The 19,509-nt window shown below is 33.6% G+C and overlaps 1 protein-coding gene across 7 annotated transcripts in view; it reads left to right on the forward strand.

The window, feature by feature from the left end:
- Nucleotides 1–19,509, forward strand: part of Atrx (ATRX chromatin remodeler) — a 225,314-nt gene that overhangs the window by 157,053 nt on the left and 48,752 nt on the right. For all 7 annotated transcript variants that reach the window (XM_077107628.1, XM_077107623.1, XM_077107626.1 and 4 more), the window contains 5 exons: nucleotides 2,375–2,505; nucleotides 3,122–3,210; nucleotides 3,340–3,512; nucleotides 10,098–10,251; nucleotides 14,415–14,521. In XM_077107628.1, the coding sequence (XP_076963743.1) occupies nucleotides 2,375–2,505; nucleotides 3,122–3,210; nucleotides 3,340–3,512; nucleotides 10,098–10,251; nucleotides 14,415–14,521 (654 nt within the window). The remainder of the gene's footprint in view (nucleotides 1–2,374; nucleotides 2,506–3,121; nucleotides 3,211–3,339; nucleotides 3,513–10,097; nucleotides 10,252–14,414; nucleotides 14,522–19,509) is intronic.

Here is a 19,509-nt window from a genome sequence, read left to right on the forward strand (position 1 = left end):
TGGAGGGTTGTATGTTTTTAGAAATTTATCCATTTTTTGAGGCTTTTCAGTTTTTTGTATATAATTGTTTATATATGTCCTTCATGATCTTTTTTTTTATTTCCAAGGCATCAGGTGTAATTTCTGATTTTATTTATTTAAATATTCTCTCTGTTTTTCTTCATCTAGCTAAGTGTTTGCATTTTATTAAAAAAAAAACTTCTGGCTTTTCTGATATTTTTTTCTATGGTTTACCTAATCTCTGTTTGATTTATTTCAAGATACTTAAGGTATAAAGTTAGGTCGTTTATGTATGTGTGTGTGTGTATGTGTGTGTGTGTGTGTGTGTGTGTATAATGTGTGTGTATACGCATATGTATAATATATACATATATATGTATATGTGTATATATGTATTTGTATATATGTATATATATCATATATACATATACGTGTGTGTATTTATTTTTACTTCTTAAATTTAGATGGTTATTGTTACAAACTTCTTTAACATTCTTCTTATTACCTAAGTATTTTCTTTGACCACATTAGAATAAAATTAAAAACAGTAATTAAATGAAAGTTTAAAAAATTCACCAATATGTTTAGATAACTCACTTCTAACCAACCCATGGTTCAAAGAAGAAATCACTAAGGAAATAAAAAAAAAATATTTAGACATCAATGCGAATGAAAGCACCTAGGTATCAGAATATAAGGTGCAGTTAAGGCAATCCTTAGAGGGAAATATATAGTTACAAAATCCTTATGTTCAAAAAGAAGAAAGAACTTTATAATCTAACTTTCCATTTGAAAAAGTAAAATAAGAGCAAACTAAACACCAGTTAAGTGAAAGGAGGAAATAACAAATACTAAGATTAGAAAACCAACAAAGAAAATCACTGAAACCAAAAGTAGGTTCTTTGAAAAGATTAACATAGTTGATAAGACTTTAGCTATACTTACAAAGTAATAGAAAAGACATAAATAAGGAATGAAACAGTATATGACTGACCTTAGAGAAATAAAAACAATTATGATAAAATGTTGTAAGCAGTTGTATTCCAAGAAATTAAATACTTTGTTTTCAGAGTAATGATTTCTGTTACACACAATGAAAATACATCTGTCTGGCAAAATAATAAGTACAGATTTATGTTAAGTTTTTTATTTTCATTTTTGTTACTAAATTTTCTCTCCTAATGCTTGCTAATTACTGGTGAACTAATATGGTTTAAAACTGGATAGTGGGGATGAGGTTATGTGCTTAATGTGTGCAAGGCCTTGGATTCAATCCCTAGCACCGTAATTCCAAAAAACTATGAATAGGAAAATATGTTATTACTTAAATGTTGTTTTTATCCTTTTAATTTTTGTCTTGCCTTTTGCTACCTTGATAATCTTACCATATAATGTAATGTGTTTTCATTCCCTTTTCATTTTGCTTTTATTTAAAGATACTTCAGTGGTGGTATGTTGGACAGAATAAAACCAATATTTACAATTTTTAGAAGTACATTTTTTTGAACAAGCATACTTGGAGAAAGTTGCTACAGGACTATGTATATAGAGCAAGGCTTGACCTAAAATGGGAGTTTTTAATCTAGAGCCCATGAATAGAGAATCTAGGGGGCTTTAAGAACTCATACAAAAAAAGACAATGTATGTTTTTTTAAAATGTCTGTCTAAAATGGCAGCTTTTTTTTTAGTTATGATTAAAGGCAACAAAATATGCTAGTATTAATCGTAAACCCCAAAGTATTTTTTATATAATGTTGTTATTGATATCTCTGGATCTTTTAAATTCATCAGTACTTTAAAATTTCAGGTCCTTATTTTGCCTGCTGTTACATTTATTTTGTTTCTTAATGTGTTTTCTTTCTTTTTTTTTTTTAAAGAGAGAGGGAGAGAGAGAGAATTTTTTAATATTTATTTTTTAGTTTTCGGCAGATACAACATCTTTGCATGTGGTGCTGAGTATCAAACCCGGGCCACACGCATGCCAGGCGAGCGCGCTACCGCTTGAGCCACATCCCCAGCCCTCTTAATGTGTTTTCTTTGTTGTTTGTTTGTTTGTTTTGAAACCTGGAGCCTGGTACATGCTGAGGAAGTGCTCTACCACTGAATTATTTCCACAGCCCTCTAATGCATTATTACTTTAAATCACATATTTCTGTGTCACAAATTTGCTTCTTGATAGTTTCTGTACAATGGGTTTCTTTCACAATTTTATTTATTTTTTGTGGTAAAGAATGTATTTCTAAAAAGCAAGATTGATCTTTTACACACTTCCAAAGGGTCCATATCACAAATAATTCCTCTAATCTGGAAATACCTTGGTTAAAATAAAGGATTCTTGCATCTTAAACTCTTTTTTTTTTTTCCTTTCGATTAGGTGTAGGTAATAGTAATGAAGGTGGAAGAGGAAAGGCAGGTGCAAAACTTTTCCAAGATTTTCAAATGTTAAGTAGAATCTGGACTCATCCTTGGTGTTTGCAGCTGGACTACATCAGCAAAGAAAATAAGGTAAATCAGATACCTAAAATTGTTTAAAAGGAATCTTTTTGAAGTAGAATAACCCTAGAAAAATGGTCAATTTTTGACTTAGTGTATATTCAAGGCAATTTTCTATTTCATTCAGCTTTTTAAATTTTCTACTTTATTTCTACATCCTTGAATGATTGTGATTAAGAAGGAATGTTAAATGTTGTTTGAGTTCATGTTTAAAACCTTTTATTTTAAAATAGTCTTATATATAAGAAAGTTCCAAAAATATTTCAGAGCCCCCCTATTCCTTTGATTCAGATTTTCCTAATATTAATATGTTGCATAACCATAGTGAAATGAATAAAAATAAGAATTTAACTTTGCTCCAATACTATTAACAACAGACATTGTATGGATTTCATCTGTGTTTCTATTTATATTCTCATTCTTGTCCATGATTCAGTCTAAGACCTCCATTGCATAGTCTTTCTTATCTGTCGAGTCGAGTCTCCTTTCTCTCTTCCCATCTGTGTTAGTTCCTCAGTTCTTCTTTATCTGAGGTCAATGAACTTACCTTCAACTGAAATGAAGCATGATTATAATTTCCAGTATACATTTAAATAACCTACTCAAACTTGTCATTTGTTTTCTCTAGGGATATTTTGATGAAGATAGTATGGATGAATTTATAGCATCAGATTCTGACGAAACTTCCATGAGTTTAAGCTCTGATGATTATACAAAGTAAGTTGAGTACCTTTTGTGCCCTGAGTTGATCATTTAAAACCCCTACTTGCTAACTGTCCTATGATAATTGGCTTTTTTTATCTTTGCTTGGCTTTCCTAACATTTTTCTTTCTTTCTTTTTTTTAGAAAGAAGAAAACAAAGGGGAAGAAGGGGAAAAAAGACAGTAGCTCAAGTGGAAGTGGCAGTGACAATGATGTTGAAGTGATCAAAGTTTGGAATTCAAGATCTCGAGGAGGTGGTGAAGGAAATATGGATGAAGCAGGAAACAACCCTTCAGTTTCTTTAAAGCTGGAAGATAGTGAGTCTAATGAATAATGGCACATTGATTTAGAAAATGTCAAGTTATTAGTGCTTTTTTCAGTCTATTATTATTGTCTCTACTTGATTTAAAGGAATTTCTTTTCTCAGTTCATTAAAGTCTAGAGTAGTTACATACATATAACATATATCTGATGAATCTTCAATTATGGGAAAGCCAATTTGTTCTTTTTGGAATTTGGAATAAAAGGAAAAAAAGAAAAAATAATATTCATTTACATACACATACATACACTATGTTATTTTAACTATTTGTTAGCTAACTGTTCTTGAGCAGCCTTGAAATGTAGTTGATATCTTTAGTTTTATAAATGAGTAGTATATCTGGGATTCAGACCAAAATATGCCTAATATTAAAGTCCCCATGTTATTTTCACTTAACCATATAGGATTAACTGGAAGTATTTCAGATAATGAAGTATGATTATAATTAATTTTATTTATATAGTAAAACTAACCTTAATCATTTAGTCTTTTTCCTTTCTAATTCTTCATAATCTATAATTATTTTCTACTTTCAGTTTCCCCTGTATTATGTATGGCATGTGCCACTTTTTTTTTTTTTTGGTCTTTTCTGTCTTGTGTATGAAAGTGAAAGTCTTAGATCAAAATCTCCTATGTCTTGTCTTATCTTTACCCACGTATATGTGTTGAAAGATTGGCATTGAGCCTCTGTATTCTCCTATTGCAGCCTGATTGTGTGTTTAGGATCTTTGAAGGTGGGACCAAATATCAGAATATTTGAAATATCAAACATCTGAAGAGAGCATAGTGTAATGGCTCTGAATATCCGGCCTTTGGGAGCTTTGGAACAAAGCAGTTAATTATCTGTGAGGAAAAAAGAGATAAGGGGGTCATCTGGATCATCCTATGATCCAACAGGTTTGACTTGTCTCAGATCTGCAGCTGAACCAAGTTGGTGATTCTTTGATAAACATTTCTCTCTTCAGTACCTCCATAGAATAGACAGGTGGCAGCCTAACCACAAATCCTGGATTCACCAAGAAATCAGGGGATTCAACAAAATTAAACTATAAAATTCCCCTCCTTTTTATTCTCTCCTGCTATCACATAAGGGCAGTTTACTGTCAGTGTTCTTCTTCCAATCAGATTTAAGAATATTTTTATAATAGTAAAGGAATAGTTTAATTTCAGAAAATGGGAAGCTCCTGTAATATCCTCCCTTGTTCCCTCAATCTGCCTTTCCACTTATATATAGTTCTCAAGTCCCTCATCTTTTTAAAAATATTTTTTAAATTTCATTCATTCATTTATTTTTTAAACTTTATTATTTATTTATTTATTTATTATTTTTATGTGGTGCTGAGAATTGAACCCAGGGCCTTGCACGTGCAAGGCGAGTGCTCTACCGCTGAGCCACAACCCCAGCCCCTAAAATATTTTTTAATATTCATTTAGTTTTTAGTTGTAGTTGGGCACAATATCTTCATTTTATTTATTTATTTTTATGTGGTGCTGAGGATCGAACCCAGGGCCTCACATGTGCTAGGCGAGTGCTCCACCGCTGAGCCACAACCCCAGCCCTAAAAAAATACACACACACACACACATATATTTTAAGTTCTAGTTGGAGACCGCATATGTATCCTGGGGATGATTTAAATATAATTTGTTGAAATTTTTCTTATAACTTATTGTTAAGAGGAAGAAACAATCACCCAGTGTATATTGTCTTATGCTGTAAGTAGTTTATGTAAAAGTATGTTGATGATTTCTTCATCACCTGGAAGTACAAGTGGGGTCTGAACAACTGAATTAATGCCAGAAGTGAGTAGCCTCTTCCTTTTTTTTTTCTGGCATGCTATGTAAGTATTATTGCTTTCCATATATACCATAATAGAAAAGGATTAGAAAGTAGGAGGCTAGCTACATGTTGTGAATCTGAAAGCAGATAGGGAATGTCATGTGTTTTAAAAGACAAACTTTAATCAGATTGCATAGGGTTTTTGTTTTATTATAGCTGTGTGCACTCAAATTAACATTATTTATACATAGATGCACTTTATATTTTTGTAGCTTATATGTATGTATAGTTCATCAGAAGCATCTCCAGAACTAATAGATGATGGAAATCTATTATTTAAATCTACATTAATTCCATGAGTATATCACAGTATTAAAACTTATATAGCTTATACAGTATAACTATGATAAAAGTACTTTCTTAGAGTAAATGTAAGAAAAGGTGAATAGGTAATATTAAGGGTTCCAAGTGCTATATATAGAATTTGAAATGGGTATCAAATATGTAGTTGGCTTTAATTGAGCTGTAGTATGATTTTGCTACATATTTTCTATACAATCAGAGTTGCTGTTTAATTCTTTTGCAATAACTTTTTTGATTTTTCTGAGAAGCAGCATCTTGAATACGTCATTCAAGGTCACTTCAGCATTCCCATTTTTATGTTGTGTGAAAGTAAAGTTTTGTGTTAAGGAATGCCTATATTAATTATTTCAAAGTGTTAGATTTATTTTTAATATTTTTAGTATAAACTTTATCACTGAACAGTAACATTTTAAAATGTTTGTAATTGTTTATATGGATACACTTTTTGGAGTCAGAATTCTCCTATTATGATGTTGTGCAGTAATATTAGCAATAATATACCAGGTTTATTCATTCAACAAATATTTACTGAGTGTTTTCTATGTGCTGCATACTATTCTAGAAGCTTGGATTATATCAGTGAACAAAAGATATTCATGGCACTTGCCATTTGTTTTAGTCCATTTTCTGTTGCTATAGCAAAATACTTGAAACTGTAATTTATAAAGAAAGAGATTTATTTGGGCTCACAGTTATGGAAGCTTAAAAGTCCACGATTGGGCAGCCATGTCTGTTGAGGGTAAATGAGCACTCACGAAAACTAGAAAACATTAGGGGCAGTCTTTCTTTACCCTGTGGCAAGTGGGAACCCATTCCTGTGAGAAGGCATTTTTCTCTCTTAATGACCTAATCACTTCTCAAAGTACCATTACCTCTCAGCATCATTACATTGGTAATCAAACTTTAACATGAGTTTCAGTGGGGACGAATTATATTCAAACTTGTTGCACCGTTTTTCTGTTTTGTCCAGACAATATTTTGTATTTTAAAAGTATGTAGAGTATATTGACATCATTTATTTCATGATCCATTCTTTAACTTTTTCAAATAACCAGCCAATAACATTAGACAAGAGGATTTCTTTTATATACACAAACTACACACTCACTCCCACACCCTACCATGAAGTTAGTATTTAAGTAGGTCCTACCTACAGCACCATTCTACTACTAGTACTAGTACTAGTACTAGTACTAGTACTACTATTACTACTACTACTACTACTACTATTACTGAATACATACATATAATGATATGCTACTTTATATGTGCTTTACCACTGAGTCAAATCTCCAGCTCTTTCTGTTTTTGTTTTTAATTCTGAGACAGGGTATCACTAAGTTGCTGAGGGCCTTGTTAAGTTGCTTAAACTAGGAAGCCTTGTGACTCAGCCTTCTGAGTTGCTGGGATTATAGGCTTGTGCCACCATAACCAGCTGTGCTACTTTCTTTTAAAAAATCTATATTGTTTTATGCTACAAGTATAATAAAGAAACTTTTACTTAAATATATATTTAGAATGCAGTAAGTAGTTAACTGTGAAGGTATAATTTTCTATTTATCTTATATTTCATTTATGCCTTAATTTTTAAGGATTTTTTTGTGTGTGGAGAATTTAACCCAAGAGCACTATACTGCTAAGCTACACCTCTTGCCCTCCATCGTCACCATCTATTATAGCTGGCGACCTAATGCTGGGTTCACAAAATCTGACTATTGTAATAACTTAAGAAAACGGCAAAGGAAGCACACAAACACACAGAAGTACTTTTCAAACTCTGGGGACTGCTCTGCGACCTTAGGGGTCCGCGGACAGAGAGAGAGAACCCCTGGAATGCTTTATTCTTACATCGGGGACACACAAGGGGAGCTTCCATGGAACATTCTATCCCAAAAAGGGAAAAGGGGTAGGATTACAAGGGAACGGGTGAGTGTAACTCAACCCCACCAGGTGATGCCTACTCCTGGAGCCAGGCTTCATTATCTGAGTGGAGGTAAAGCCCAAGTTATTGCTAGGCACAATAATTGTTCAGTATCTCTTGCTCAGGACTTAAAGAGTGTGTATTTCCAGAGCGCTCCTGATACTCCATTCATTCATTTTTATATATATTGTGTGTGTGTGTGTATACATACACATACACACACACAGCACAGTTACAGCAGAAGTCATGACTGATCCATGTGGATAATGGAATAAGAAAATTCAGCAAGAAGTATCTATTTATAAATTTTTATTTCATACAACACTAAGGATATTTATTAATTAAATACCCTTTATTTGTCTGTATCATTTTGTTTTTTAGACTTGACTGTAAAGTACTATCATTATATCCAATAGAATCAATATTTGATCAGGAGGGTTGTGGGCATATTTCAGTGGTAGACCATGTGCTTAGTATGCGGAGGGCCTTGGTTTGATCCCCAGCACCACAAAACTAATTGGAATGAGATCTGTTGTATTTGTACAGAAATTGTCAGTGCTGTTCTGAACTTCATTCATATTTAGCTGTCCTACTTTTTTAGTTCTGATATTTTCACTTAAATTATTTTAGTACAGAATTCTCCCAAGGTTCTATTATTTGCCAGTGGGCAAATTGTGAAGCTTCTAGAATAGAATGCAGCACATAGAAAGCACTCAATAAATATTTGTTGAATAAATAAATCTGGTATATTATTGCTAATATTATTGCCCATCATCATAATAGGATAATTCTGTCTCCAAAAAGTGTATCTGTATAAACAATTACAAACCTTTTAGTTAGTTAATATTTGTTTGATAAGCTATGAGTCAGGAGACCCCACCACACCTAGGTTCAGTGGTTCGGTAGAAAGCTTCACAGGACTCAGCATATAGTCATATACAGGACTATGTGGCTTTTTTGTTTGTTTTCATAATAAAAGAATACAAAGCAAAATCAACATAGTGAAAAGTACATAGCATGAAGTTCAGTTAAAATCGGGCACAACCTTCTAAAAGTCCTCTTCCAGTGGAATCACCTGGGATACTCCTAATTTCTCTAGCAGTGAGTTATTACAATATGAATGAAGTGTTGTCCACCAGAGAAGCTCATTAGAAACTTAGAGCCCAAGATTTTTACTGAGAACTATTCACATTTGTTTGGCTCATTTGAAATTCTAGACCCCACAGGAAAGCAAACATTTGGAATAAAACACATTGGTTTTACAATCTAGCCATTGTTATCATAGAAAGGTTTTGTGAGTTTTTTGTTGTTGTTATTGAGAGTTTGTTTGTTTGTTTTGATTTTGGTACTGTGGACTGAATCCAGGGTCACTTTTACTAGTGAGCCACATCGCTGGCCCATTTTGAGACAAGGTCTTGCTAAGTTGCTTAGGGCCTTCCTAAATTGCTCAGGCTATGTTTGAACTTGTGATATTCCTGCCTCATCCTCCAAAGCCGCTGTGATTATAGGCATGCGGCACTGCACCTGGCTCATGAAAAGTTTTATATCAGTTTAGGGGACTGTGTACCATTCATGGTCCCAGATAATGGCCAATGACCAACAAAATGTAGTAAAAATATAAAGACTTGCATACAAATGGTCAAGATAGAATTTAGGGGTTTAGTTACCTCTTAGTAGAGAGGGAAAGAAAATGGGATTTGTTAGGGTCACACACTAGGCTTCAGCTGCATCAGGAGTGTATTAGTATTAAAATGTAATAAAGATGAGATGTGGAAGTACAGCTGTTCATGATATTCTATGTACTTTTCTGAGTACCTAAATATTTTATAATAGAAAATATGTAAATTGAAATATTCTGCATTACAAAGCAATGGAATATTCCTTACTTTTAATCAAACCATATTTAAATTCTTTAACAGATTATTTTGTGAGGCTTTCTTCTTGTGCCTTTTATAATCAAAGTGTTTATGTGGAGGAATCACAATGAAGTGATTTAGCATGATAGGGCAATTCCCTGGTAAATCCTTGTTTTGAATTTTCCAGAATTCCGTAGCACAGTGAAATGTGTCCTATCTTGAAGCCCTTTTCTCTCTTGATCTCTGAGTATCTCTGTGTCTGTTAATTTCTCTCTTAGGGTATGTTTTGAGACTTTTACCCTCAGAGCCTCTGGGATTTCCATCTCTTGGAGTCTCTTTGTGAAGTCCCCACACTATTTCCAGGGTTTTCCTCTCATACTTGCTTTGTCTCAGTGTCCATCTATTGCTTGTTGTCACTTGGCATTTATCCCTGTCTCTCTCTTCCCTCCATTTCATGTCTTTCTCTATCAGTGTAGCGCTCTTCCTCCTGGATTGGTGTGTGTGTGTGTGTGTGTGTGTGTGTGTGTGTGTCCCTAATTGCCTCACTTCTCCCAAATCTACATTAGTCTCTCTCTTAATCTCTCCTTGGTTGATCTGTTTCTGTTTCTCCTGGTCTCATTTTCTTGATTTACCTACTTATTTATATTCTATTTTATTTAGGTAAAGCTACTTCCTCTTCTAATCCAAGCAGCCCAGCTCCAGACTGGTACAAAGATTTTGTTACAGATGCTGATGCTGAGGTTTTAGAGCATTCTGGAAAAATGGTACTTCTCTTTGAAATTCTTCGAATGGCAGAGGAAATTGGGGATAAAGTGTAAGTTCTTTCCTGTATTTATTGTATAAATAAGCCTTTTGATAACATTACTACTGTTTAAACAGTTTTATTTTTTAAAAATCTGTTATTTTTTTTTTCTTGTTTAGAGATGTATTCTCTTTGGTTATTGTAGTGCTAAACCAATAGAAATACTATTTTTCTTTAAAGAACTAGTTTTGACCACATACTCAGATTATTTTTCCATGTTGTTTTTTACTTGTAGTTTTTGTACCCTGAACTTATTTTTTGGTCTCAAGCTTTTAGTAGATATTTATGTTTCACCATGTATAAAACCCTATGACTTTACTGAAATTCTTTCTGAAGTCCCTAGTGATCTTCTCATCTTCAAACCTAATGGACATTTTTCAGACTTTTAACATTTTACCTGGTTGATTGTTCTTTCTTTATTATTTTTTCTTTTCAAATAATTTAACAAGGCTAAAAAAATAATGCTTTTTCTTAAAAAATTCAAACTTACTCTTTCAGCCCCCTTGAAAGAGACAAAACTCTTATTGCCATAGCACCTTTGAATATATTCTACTCTTAACACATTTTAAAGCACTTACTTGTTTATGTCTTTCTACTGGAAAAAGTGTTAGTTAGCTGTTTGAAGACACAGACTATTTTTTTCCCTTTTTTGTTCTTCTCAGTACAGGGGTTTTAACCCAGGTCCTCACACGGGCAAGGCAGGCACTCTACAACTGAGCTAAATCCCCAGCCCAGTATATTATTCTTTTTGTTGTTGATCACTGTACCTGGCACCTACTAAGTGCTCAATATAACTTTTTTTGTTTGGTTGGTAGTGTATTGCCACTGCAGTTATACAGAAACTAATGGCTTAGGTAGGGGATGATGTTGGCATAGGTTGTATGGAAATAAAGGGTATGATTTGGAGTAGAAACAGTATGACTTGATAGATGAAATACAGGGTAGCAAAGAGAGAGTAGTCAGAGAGTGATCCTAAGCCTCAGTTTTATTGGAAGAAATTGGGAGTCTTACTCTGGCTGTTTAGTTTCTTTTTAAAATATTTTTTTAGTTGTTGATGGACTTTATTTTAATACTTTATTTATATACAGTGCTGAGAATCAAACTCAGTGCCTCACACATATGAGGCAAGCACTCTACCACTGAACCACAACCCCAGTCCTTGGTTGTTATGTTTGATGGGCCTGTTAGGTACACATGAGAGATGTCAATTAGTAAGTAGATATTTGAGTTAAGAGTTTCTGAAAACTCAGAAGAGATTATTACTATAAACTTGCTTTTTTCGCTATCAACCTCTGTGATTTAAAATTAAGAGTATAGAAGGATTTTAATGGTCTTTTCCTATATAGGAATTTCTTCTCTCATATTCACTGTAGATGTCTACCTGCCCTCTGCTATAGTAGAATAAGCTATCATCAGAGAAGGTTACCCATAATTGAATACTTATTAGAGTTCAACTATTAGTTATTACTTGTATTATCGTAACCTTGTAAGAGCAAGATCCAATGAATGGGATGGCATCAAATTAAAAACCTTCTTTATAGGAAAAGGAAACAATTAAAAAGAGTGAAGAGACAACCTACAGAATGGAAGTACATCTTTGCCAGCTACTGTTCCAACAGAGGATTAATTTCCATAATAAACAACTTGATAAAAAATCAACACCAAAAAAAACAACCCAGGGCTGGGATTGTGGCTCAGTGGTAGAATGCTCGCCTAGCACCGGTAGGACCTGGTTTTGATCTTCAACACCACATACAAATAAAGGCATTGTGTTGTGTCCATCTACACCTAAAAAAATAAATGTTTGTTTAAAAAAAAACCCATTCAATAAAAATGGGCAAAAGAAATGAGCAGACACCTCTAAAGGTGTGCAGATGACCAACATGTTATGAAAAAATGTTCAATATCTTTAGCCATCAGGGAAATGCAAATCAATACTATACTATGATTCCATCCTACTCCAGTTAGAATGGCAGTTCTCAAGCATGCAAATAATAATAAATGCTGGCTAGGATGGCTAGGATGCAGGATGGGAGTGTGGGGGAAGAAGTACTTACATATTATAAGTGAGAATGCAAATTAGTAGAGCCACTATGGGAATCAGTATGAAGGTTACTCCAAAAGCTAAAAATCCAACTACTATAAGATCTAGTTATATCACTCCTTGTATTTATCCAAAAAAAATTTAAGTCAGCATACTTAAGCGATACATTCATGTCCATGTTTACAGCAACAGCGTTCACAGTAGCTGTTTTGAATCATCCTAGGTGTGAGTCAACAGATAAATGCATAAAGAAAGGGTGTGAGAGAGAGAGAGAGAGAGAGAGAGAGAGAGAGAGAGAGAGAGAGAGAGTGTGTGTGTGTGTGTGTTTGTAGTTTCACTTAGCCGTAGGAGGAACAAAATTATGTTATTTGTAGGAAAATGTATGAAACTGGAGATCGTAATGTTGAGCAAAATAAGTCAGAAAAGTATCATGTTTTCTCTCATGTGTAGTTGAAGCTAAAGGGACAAAAACAGGAAGAAAGAGATGCCATGGAACTAGAGGGAGCCTCATTAGGTTTGAAGAAGGGGATCATTGAGGTATAGGAGACAAGGGTGATGAAGTTATTGGGTAGTGAAATTGCTTTTACATATGTATGAATTTGCCATAATGGAATGCACCATTTTATATAATTAATATACACTAACAAAAATAATTTGCAATTCACATTAATTGTTTCAGAGAAGTTTTTGATTCTGAGATAGATAACCAGACTACTTAGGTGTCAAGACATAGGCTTTGGTTATTTAAGCTGAGCCGTAGGACTCAATTCATTTCTTTACCAGTGTTCTAGAAGTTGGCAACTGGGAGATAGTAGCCTCTGGTAGTGCAAAGATCAGCAAGCCATATAACAGAAAATTTATATGTTGTTAAATTCAGCAGCTCTTTCATAGCTTCAGCTGTTCTTTTTGTCTCCACTAAATCTGAACACATTTAGCAGTGACTATTAAGGGATGTTTTGGAGTCATAAGCACCTCCCTGCCAGAATCAAGTAAAACTTAAGAAACACACTTACCACTGATACATAACTTTTTATATTTCGACCTACTTTGTATATGTAAGGGATAGGAATTCCTTCTACATTCTCTTCCAAGATTTTTTTTTATCACATATTATCCATTTACTCACTACTGTATCGGATCAGAATAGTGGTTTTCAGATTACTTCTGAGCAAGTTGTTAACCTAGAGCAGAGGATGAATTACCAGTGGCATTTTTCTTCCTTTTCCCACAATACCTAAAGTATCATGCTGATTTTATGTATTTTATTTTAATTTCATATTAAACTTTAGGTCAACAAATGTATTTCTGGCTAAAAATGAGTTTAAACTCACTAGAATAGAGAATCAGAAATTTGCAGACCTATTTGAAATGGAATGATAACATATAATGATAACATGCATAGAATTTTGAAATATGGTAATACTTTTAATAGGGAGATTTAAAAATTTTTACCTCCTTGGAACAGTGTGTCTGTTGCAGAGCAAAAGCTTTTCATTTAAATGAAGTCCAGTTTATCACCTTTATTTTTCACCAGTCATCCATTCATTGTCATGTTTCTAAGATAGTTTAAGTTAAAAAAGATTTTCTTCCATGTGTCCTTCTAAATATTTTATAGTTTTTATATTTTACATTTAGATTTATGTTCCATTTTGACCTACTTTTTGCATAAGATATAAAATTTGAACCAAAGTTCATTGTTTTTCATATGAATGTCCAGTTTTGCCAAGACCATTATTAAAAAGACTATCCATTTTTCATTGAATTGCTTTTTCCCCGTTGCCCAAAACCAATTATCCACATTATATGACTCTGTCTGTATTCTTTCCTGTTCCATTGCTCTGTTCCTGTCCTTTCACCAGTAGTCTTGATTATGGTATCTTTTTCAGTATTGGAATCATGTAGAGTTTGGCCTCCAACTTTTTGATTCTCAAAATTGTTTTGGTTGTTCAATACTTGACATTCCCTTATGAATTTTACTCTCTCGTGTTAATTTCTACATAAAATCCTGTTAAGATTTTGATTATAATTGTGTTAATTTATGGATTGGGAAGAAGTGGAGCCTTTACTAGGTGATTTTTTTTTTTAAGGTGAATGTTCTAGTGTTTGAATACTAATCTTTTTTTTTTTCCAGTCTTGTTTTCAGCCAGTCACTCATATCTCTGGACTTGATTGAAGATTTTCTTGAATTGGCTAGTAGAGAGAAAACAGAAGATAAAGACAAACCTCTTATTTATAAAGGTGAGTTACAAACATTTCTATAAAATAATTTTTAAAATACTTATTTAAACATATTGTAAAGACATTTTAACAATAAAGGAAACAAAACAATAAAGGAAATAAAATGTTGTGAGTCTCATAACCCTAATACATAATTTTTTTTTTCTATTCTTTCTCTTGGTTCTTTTCACATACCTCTGTTTTTTTTAAACAAAATATTCTTGTGTATATTTGGTATTAACAGCATCATATTATACAATACAAATAGATATTAATAATGTGGCCATTTAGTGAAATATATTAGCATATCTATCACCTCACAGTTACTTTTGTGACAAGGGCAGTTAAAATTGAATTATTTAACAAAATTTCCTAATACAGTAGTCTTTGTTGTTGTAATTATAGTAAAAATTTTAATTTTTATATATCTTTGTTAATATATAATTCTCACCTATGAAATTTACCGAGTTAAAGTATAGAAGGGGGAGCTGGGTAGTGGTGCATGCTTGTAATCCCAGCGACTTGGGAGACTGAGGCAGGAAGATTGTAGGTTCAAGGCTTCCCTTGGCAACTTAGTGAGACCCTGTATCAAAAATTTAAAAAAAATAAGATAAAAAGGGCTGAGAATGTGACTCAGTGGTTAAGTGTTCCCTGGGTTCAATCCCTGGTACCAAATAAATCAGTAGTTTATGTAAGGTAATGGTTTTAATATATTCACAGATATTCACCATAGTCAATGTTGGAATATTTTAGTCACTAACAAATAAATCCCTGTACCTTTTAGGGATTACCTCCCTACTCTCCCCCTCAACTCCCTCACAACCAAGCAACTGCTAATCTATGTCTCTATAAAATTGTCCTATTTAGGACCTCTCATATTAATGGGAACATAATATATTGTCTCTTGTTGACTGACTTCTTTCACTTTGCCCAGTATTTTCAATGTTAGTTCATTTGTAGCATGCATTATTATTTATTTCCATTTTATAGCCTAGTAATATTTTGTTTGAATAATGCCACAGTTTCAATATCTGTTTATTCATTGAGATATTTGAGCTCAATATGATTTCTCAAATGATTTCTCTGCATCTATTGATACCTTTTGGCTATTAATAACAATGATGCTATGAACATTCATATGCAATTTCTGTTTATTTAAACACTTGTTTTCGATTCTTCTGAATATATACTTGGGGTATGATTAGTGTGTCAAAGGATAACTCTTTGTTAAAATTATTGAGGAATCACCAAACTGTTCTGCACCTGGCTGTATAATTTTATACTCCAAGAGCAATATAGAAGCCTCTCAATTTCTTTACATCCTTGTCAAAACTTGTTATTTATTTCTCACAATCTTTTTTTTTCTTTTTTCTTGGCAATTTAATCCAGGTGCACGCTACCACTGAGCTATACTCCCAGCCCTTTTCATCTTTTAAGACAGGGTCTCACTAAGCTTCTCAGGTTGGCTGCAAAATTGAGACCCTCCTGCATCAAGTCTCCCATGACCTTGTTCTTTTTCTTTTTCTTTTTTTTAATTTTAGCCACCCTATTGGTTATAAAGTGGCATCTCTTTGTGGTTTTGATTTGCATTAATCTGATGGCTAGTAATACTGAATATCTTTTCATGTGCTTGTTGGCTGTTTATCTTCTTTGGAAAATGTCTATTCAGGTCCTTCGCTCATTTTCATTTTCATTTTTTTTTTGCTCTTCTTAAAATTGCATTTGTTGTCTTTTGTTGTTTAGATATGAATGTTTCAAAATTATATTCTACATACTAGGTATGTTATTTGCAAATATTTTCTCTCATTCTGTGAATTGTCTTTTCACTTTGATTGTGACCTTTTGTATACAGAAATGATTTCATTTTGATGAAGGCTATTTAAATATTTTTTGTTGGTTGTGCTTTTAATGTCATTTTTAAGAAACCATTGCCAAATCTAAAGCCATGAAGATTTACTCCTTTGTTTCCTTTTTAAAAGTTTTATGTTCTTACATTGGATCTTTAAATGGATCTTTGATCCATTTTGAGTTATTTTTTATATATGTTGTGGAGTAAGGTTTCATCTTCCGACTTTTTTTAATATTTTTTTTTTTTTTTAGTTTTTCAGTGGACACAACATCTTTGTTTTATTTTTATGTGGTGCTGAGGATCGAACCCAGCGCCCCGCACATGCCAAGCAAGCACGCTACCACTTGAGCCACATCCCCAGCCCCCCATCTTCTGACTTTTACTGTGGATATCCAGTGGTCCCAGTACTATTTGTTGAAAACAATATTCTTTCCTCATTTAATGATTTTGGTACTTTAAAAAGTATATCAAAGGATATAGGTTTGTTTTCTGACCCCTAGTTCTGTTCCACTGATCTTTATGTACAGTCTTCATGCTAGTATTTCACTACCTTGTTTACCATTGCTTTGAAAGTAAGTTTTAAAATTGGGGAATTGATAGGATATACTTCAGTGGTAAAATGCTTGCCTAGCATGTGAGATTTTGAGTTTGATTCTCCAACATTGCAAAAAAATTAAGTGTGACTCTTCCTACTTAGTTCTTCAAAATTGTTTTGTCTGCTCATGAGTTTCCACAATATTTAATTTTAGCAAGTATTGCTATCTTAATAATAAGAGTATTCTAACCTATGAACATGGGATGTTTGCTATTTGTTAAGGTCTTTAATTACTTTAGCCAGTATTTTGTAGTCTTCAGAGTATAAATTTTATGCTTCTTTTATTAAATTTATTCTTACATGTTTCATTCTGTTTGTTGTTGTTGGCAATGAGATTTTCTTCTCATTTTTGTTCACTGGAAATGTATAAATTGACTTTTATATATTGATTTTGGCTGCTGCAAACTGGCTGAATTTATTTTCTTATTTAATCTTTTTTAGAAGATTGTTTTGAATATTCTGTTTACAAGATCATGGCATCTACAAATAGAAATAGTTCTTTCTAAAATGGATGCCTTTTATTTATGTTTGTTTCTCTTTTGCTCTAATTAGGGAACTCCATTATATGTTGAATGGAAGTAGCAACAGTGGACATCCTTGTCTTGTTCCTAATGTTATGGGTAGAAAATCCAGTCTTTTATATCCAGTCTGTTATTTCCTACGATAGTAACTGTAGGTTTTCATAGGTGTTGTTTATCAAGTAGATGAAGTTTCAATGTAATTTTAGTTTGTTGAGTATTTTTATTATGAGAGAATATAGGATATTCTCAAATGATTTCTCTGCATCTATTGAGAATAAATTATTTTTTCTTTATTGATGTAGTGTATTATTTTGATTTTAAATTTTAATGTTAAATCAACTTGGCAAGTCTGGGATAAATCTCACTTGATCGTGGTTTATGATTCTCTGTGTTGTTAGATTCAGATTGCAAGTATTTTATTAAGGAATTGCACAACTTTATTAAAATATGCTGAGCTTGTAATTTCATTTTCTCATGATGTCTGGGGATGTAGCTCAGTGGTACTAGCATCAATCCCCATTACCCCCACCTATTCCCCCCAAAGTCCTATTGCACTGGAGTTCAACTCATTCAGTGACCATATGAAACCCAGAAAATTTTTCTGAATAATAATAAGAGAGAGAAAGAATAGAGAAATAGACTGCATCCTTGCCTGGTGTACTCAGTGGGGGAGAGCAAATGCTCCCTGAAGAGATTTATGGATTACAAGTCAGAGTATCTTATGTCTCTGTTCTCTCTCTTGGAATGCTGAAAGAAGAAATCATAAAGATTTTAAGAAGTGTGGACTCAGTGACTAGACATACTGAGTAAAAAGACTGAGCATAGAAAGAGAATACCTATATTTTTGGCACTCTTTTTTCTTTTTTATCTTTCAGTTTTGTTTTTTTAAATCCAATTTTGCAAGTTTCTTTTTTCATATATTTTATTTAATTTTATGTGGAGGATCAAATGCAGTGCCTCACGTGTGCAAGGCAATCACTCTACCAGTGAGCTATGGCCCCAGCCCTATCTTTCAATTTTTGTTTCTGTGGGCTACTTCTCCATTACTTGCATTTGATTTTCTGGGGCCCAGTCCAAAAATCTACCTGCACTCAAAAATGAGACAGTAGCACAAACCTGTGTGGAACTCTAGACTGCAGTAGGCCAATGGAAATTCCTTGGAAATTGGTAGACTACAACTACACAGGTGTGTGCAAACCTGACATAGTCTGTTAGAGTTTCATCTCTTCAAATAGATTTCAACTGCTGAGATTAATCATGGAATTTTCAGACCCATCTTGGCTACATGAGGAAGGGCAGGGCAAGAATACATACTGTTGGGGCTGGGGATGTGGCTCAAGCAGTAGCGCGCTCGCCTGGCATGCATGCGGCCCGGGTTCGATCCTCAGCACCACATACAAACAAAGATGTTGTGTCCGCCCAGAACTAAGATAAATAAATATTAAAAAATTCTCTCTCTTTCTCTCATCTCTCTCTCTTAAAAAAAAAAAAAAAGAATACATACTGTTAGAGTTGGGGGTAACAGTATGTATACACCTGTGGCAGTCTGCAGAATAGCATCAGGATTCATTCAGGAACTTCCAGAGTTTCCTGATGGCATGATAGAAAGGTGGGTGGGATTCGTACTATTAGTCCTCTCAGCCAGAGAAAGATCTGGCTACAGGACTGCAGACACTTAAAGCAAATTCCTCAGACCCTCCCAAGAGTTTTTATGTGCCTGTTAATGCCACAGAAAAGCCAGAACTTCCCAGGTATGCATCAGAGGTAGGCATGTTGAGGTCAGTATGGAGAGGTGAAAGAATCTGAGTTCTGGAAGCTTTTGAAGCAGAAATGCTGAGCTGGATGGGTGACAAACTAAATATACAGCTCCCAACACAGCACAGAGACAGATGATGTAGTTGTTAACCCCATGCCCAGAAACACTCCGAGGTCATGTATTTGAAACTTGTGCATTTTCTGTGTTTCCCAGTAGCTGACATTCCAAAGTTGGAAGGTCCAGTAAGAAACCTTTCTGTCTCAAGTACTTCTACAGGGAATAATTTTA

The sequence above is a fragment of the Callospermophilus lateralis genome, chromosome X (assembly GCF_048772815.1).
Source record: "Callospermophilus lateralis isolate mCalLat2 chromosome X, mCalLat2.hap1, whole genome shotgun sequence".
Lineage (NCBI taxonomy): Eukaryota > Metazoa > Chordata > Mammalia > Rodentia > Sciuridae > Callospermophilus > Callospermophilus lateralis.